This window comes from Salmo trutta, chromosome 32 (genome assembly GCF_901001165.1).
Source record: "Salmo trutta chromosome 32, fSalTru1.1, whole genome shotgun sequence".
In the NCBI taxonomy this organism is placed as follows: domain Eukaryota; kingdom Metazoa; phylum Chordata; class Actinopteri; order Salmoniformes; family Salmonidae; genus Salmo; species Salmo trutta.
Window position 1 is genome coordinate 30077335 of NC_042988.1, and position 4964 is coordinate 30082298.

At 41.1% G+C, this 4964-nt stretch overlaps 1 protein-coding gene across 1 annotated transcript; it reads left to right on the top strand.

Annotated features, from left to right (window-relative positions):
* Positions 1 to 235: 235 nt before the first annotated feature.
* LOC115171670 (chromobox protein homolog 8-like) lies at positions 236 to 3538 on the top strand. Its single transcript, XM_029728694.1, has 5 exons — positions 236 to 494; positions 615 to 658; positions 1035 to 1100; positions 1262 to 1328; positions 1877 to 3538. Exons 1-5 carry the CDS (start codon positions 426 to 428, stop codon positions 2717 to 2719), a joined length of 1089 nt encoding a protein of 362 aa, XP_029584554.1. The 5' UTR covers positions 236 to 425; the 3' UTR covers positions 2720 to 3538.
* Positions 3539 to 4964: the final 1426 nt, after the last annotated feature.

Sequence of the window (4964 nt, forward strand, 5' to 3'; positions counted from 1 at the left end):
TTAAAGATCTGTTCAAGGAAATAGTCACAATGCAAGGTAAGAGGTTGGATAGACTATACAGTGAATATAAATTAACAAATTATTTTCAAATGGATAATACTTTGTTGTGCCATAGTCAGACGGTTATTTATTCGCTTATGCCAAAGACATTCCTGCGCACAAGCCAGACCACCACCAAATTAGCGTCATTTCCTTAGACTCAAGAGGAATTAACTCCTCCCCTTCACTTAGCAACCCAGGGCACGTAGCAACAGCTGAGCCAATGCGCTCTACCAGATACGGTCCCACCGACTGCGGTGCTTGGCAACCCATATAAAACGTGATGACGTCTTCCTCACTGAGCGTATTATGGGATGTGTGGAATTAAACAGCGAGGGCAGTAGAAAGAAAAAAAGATATAGGTTATAAACGAGGTTGAAGTAAACATGGAGCTATCGGCTGTTGGAGAACGTGTCTTCGCTGCCGAGTCTATCATCAAACAACGCATAAGAAGAGTATGCAGTTTATTTTCGTTACACCTCCGCGTTTCTGACAATAATGTATGCTAATCGCAATGACATTTTATCGACAATAAGTAGGCCTAATTCTCTCCCTATTTGTTGTTCTACTTGCAGGGTCGAATGGAATACCTTGTGAAATGGAAGGGCTGGTCTAAAAAGTGAGTAGGCTACACTCTGGGTTGGAAGCTGGCAGCAGCGCTTCCAGCCTGTCGTTTTATCTCTCGAATGCTTGTTTTTATGTGCAGCAACGTGTGCTCATGACATGTTTAGGCCATGTAACCGAGGCTTGTTGATTGCGTAAAGGGCATGGTTTTGGTAACATTCGCATATTTTGCTAAGGCTATTTTAACGCACAAGCACAGGACAAGGGTGTTGCTAACATTAGCAGATTGCTACCTCCACATACGTCGCTGTCCGCTAGGCAATGACAGAATGAAAGCAACGAGATTCTCAGCCGACATTGTTTCATTTGGTGAACGCTTTCTCCACGAATGTGACACTCTTTTTACGCTACCGTATCGTTCTTTTGGATAGATATAGCACCTGGGAACCGGAGGAAAACATTCTAGATGCGCGCCTCTTCGCTGCATTCGACGAGAGGTAAGGTTTTGACAGCACAGCAGGCCTCTTCTGGCAGAGTGCGAATATGTCATCTTGGGCTATCCCCAACAGACGACACGCATTTAACATAACTCAAATAAGACTAAATTATTTCGAGCGAGTTACGTTTCATACGAAAATTGTATGTATTTATTTCACAGGGAGCGTGAAAGGGAGTTATTTGGGCCTAAGAAGAGGGGACCGAAGCCGGAGACATTTCTGCTGAAGGTGGGGGAATTAAACTGTGACTGTCATGAGTTAGTTAGTCCATATTTCAGTCATGTCTTTTCTTACTCATCACCTATGTTTTCCGACAATTGAATCATGAATCTTGTGGTCTGAAAGAATGTCAGACTACAAAATGTCTGACATTCAGCTAATAAATAGATGAAAGTGCAACATTGTCTTATCTTGCTCTTTATTTATTTTTTTACCTCTGCTTTAATTTCCGTTTTGATGCTACCGTTCAAACTCCAAGTTGAATAAGTAACACACGTTTCCAAGTTACAATGGGAAATAAATGTATCGCAAAAGAGTGAATGCATGGGGCTTACTTTCTGTTCAAACACTGTCATTACTAACAAAATTGGCATCATTGTAACAAGGATTTTGGTGTAGGGAAATGGCATGTGGATGAACAATGTCAAATAGGCTATAGGCCTATTTCAACGTTGGAAAATATCTGCAATGATACAGCTTATAAATAACAGGATTTAGCCTTCCAAGTACATGTATATGAAAGCCCATGCTTATCTAACTTGACCACCTTTATACAGGCAAAGGCGAAAGCCACAGCAAAGACTTATGAATGCAGAAGAGAAATGCCAAGGGGGATTCGTGTTTCATACCCTGTTCCGACGCCTATGATTACACCTAGAGCTCGAGAGGGACTACGGGCTGTCGTGCCCACAATCTTTCCCCCTAGCACGGTCAACCGAGGAGAGAGTGTGAGGGTCAGACTGCCAGAGACAGAGAGAAGGCCGCGACCGGCGCCTCCGCTCTCATTCATGGCTGAGGAATTTGTCACCATCCCTAAAAAAAGGGGACCTAAACCCAAGTTACGTTTCAACATGGAGCCAGACAGCTGTCCAACAGAGGAGCCCGGGAAGAGGAGTCGGTTAGAGGAGCAGCAGGTCCCATACGCTCAGTCTAAAATGTCCAGACATTGTCATCATGAAGGAGAAACATCTGAGAGAAGTGTCATCCAGTTGACACGCAGGTTTCAGGAGGGAACGAGCATTGTGCCAAAATCAAACAAAGCTCAAAGACAGGTGGGGACTGTGTCCCATCCTGGCACCCATAGCCATGACGGTCACCAGAGCCGCAGGACTTTAGAATGCCCTGGGGGCATGTCTATCCCACACACCAAACTGAAGCATGTTTCCAAAAACCATTTCTACAGAGCCAGTGACTCTTCTTCATCCATGCAGCAGTCTAGGCCCATTGTTGTCGCCAAATCGCCTGCATCGAGGAGTTCTGGAGAGCAGTCAGCAGTGTCTTGGAGGCCACGTCTGGATAATGTTGAGACGGTGGTGGTAACAGATGTTACAACAAACTTTTTGACAGTCACCATCAAAGAGAGCAGCACAGACAAAGGTTTTTTCAAAGATAAAAGATGAAATGAAGTCTATCTGCTTCACATAACATGACTAACAATGCAACAGCTATTTGTAAGAAGTTGGTAATAACTTAATCATGATCATTTGAGATACATTTTCTATAGGCCTAACTATATCCAGAGTTGTATGTTTAATATGTATTATGTCAAAGTATTTAATGTAATAATGACCAAATTAAACATGTCTATATAGTTTATTTGAATATAATTTTTGGATAACTATTTTGTATTTTCATTTAAACTTTTAAATACATTAAGAGTCTTACATTTCCTCACCTTCTAATGGGGCTATCAGTTCAGCCTGGTTTAAATGTGGTAGGCTATAGAGGTATGTAATAGCTGTTACTTAACATAGCAATAAGGACTTTCCCTAACGTTTCATACCATTTTCTGTACACATTTAAAAATATATATTTTTAACATTTTGTATTAACATAATTGCAAGGATAGACATGCATGTAGACCTACTCTAGTGTAAAGTAGGCCTAATGTTTAAAAATATTTGGAAAATACCTTCCATTATCCATGGCATATTCTATGCAATAAATCGAGAATATTCGTGTGAAAATGTGTCAGATAAGGTTCAGTGGACGACCTTGACCTATAGTTAACGATTTCCCAAATACACAGCTCTGTGCTCCGCTGCAGCAACCAGTGTAGTTGGAGCTCGGCGGTTGAGTTGTTCCTGGACTTCCTGGTGTGTGTCAAATCAGTTCAGCACAGCTGGGACTGGGACTAGCGATATTTTAGTTATGACTTCCACTAAACTGCTTTAGAAAAATGCACGAGCAAAATAAATCAGTTTCCGATGCTGAGTTAATTTGTTGTGGGATTTGAGGTAATCATTTGTAAAATGTATTTTGTTGGTTTATTCAAGTAGCCATTTGGGAATTGTTTTGCGCAATATTCAAAATAACCCGTTAATGGATTTTCTTGACACGACTAATTGTTTGCTTGAAGAAACCTTCGAACAAGATAACCATTGTCCCATTTAATTAACTGAGGTTTTGGGTTTCTTCAAGCAAACAATTAGTTGTGTCACAAATTCGGGGTTTTAGGACAGGACTTGTCAGAGTTGAACTTTTTGACAGTATCTAAATGGTAGGTTTACTTCAGTTAGGGTAGATAACAATGAATTACCGTTTAGCTCTCAAGCATTGGTCATGGTGCGAGCTAATGAGTTTTGATGATCTATTGCTCGTTAGACCAATTTTGTCCTTTCAAATTATTTATTCACAATCTAGAGGGATATTCGCATATTGATTAGCAGACAAGGACGTGCATGTATGTAGTCAATATTTTATCACTTTACTTATTATTCTTAGGTCTATTGACAGACTGCCGAAAGAAATGGCACACATGGGGCCACGGACTGCTTCATCTTTTGGATCTTGAATTTGACCACAACCTTTTAATTAAATTAGTCGAACGCTCATAAAAAAAATATATATATCATGTCCAAGTGCATCTTAGAAGTATTCCTACTTTTGATAATGCCAATATCTAACGGCTTCTGCATTGTAGATTTGCTTCGGTATCTATAGCCTAATATAATACAGGTTTTACATTCATGTCAGCCTAACGGTTGACGTTTCTATCTTTTGGAAAATACGAAATATGACTCATCATTACACACCCCGATGACCCACGCCTCCTTTTATAAACTGAGCTATATGACTTGCCTAGTTAAAGGTTAAATATTAATACAGTAGGCCACACACCATTTATATACTGCAATCAATTCCTCTCGCACGCCCGAGACTATAGGCCAACCCATGTGTATGTATGTGCAACGTTATATCTCCTAATTGTTTTAGGCCTAAGCCTATGTCTTTTGCGACAAGCAATGTATAGACGGTGCCAGACGCACGGCAGAGAGGTAGGCTATATTACAATGCAGGGACCAGAGGGCACGGGAGTCTCATTACAGGTGGTTGCCGTCGGGGACCGTTTTAGCCAGCCATGGGTTGGTCCTGGGCAGGAGGGCCACGAGCGTTCAAAGGTGCAGATGAAACGCGGATGCTGCTGGATGTGTGTGATGATTGGACGTCTGTGTGGCACTATTTTCATATGATGTGGTCGTGCCTCGATATGGGATGGGGTGCTTGCCCTTGCAGGTGGAGTGTCACGATTTTAATATATATTATTCAATAGGAGTTATAATACCGCTACTAGGTTACATTTACATTTTGCATGATTTTGTAACATTTTAAAGGGGTTCACATTAAAGAAAAATATTACTTTGG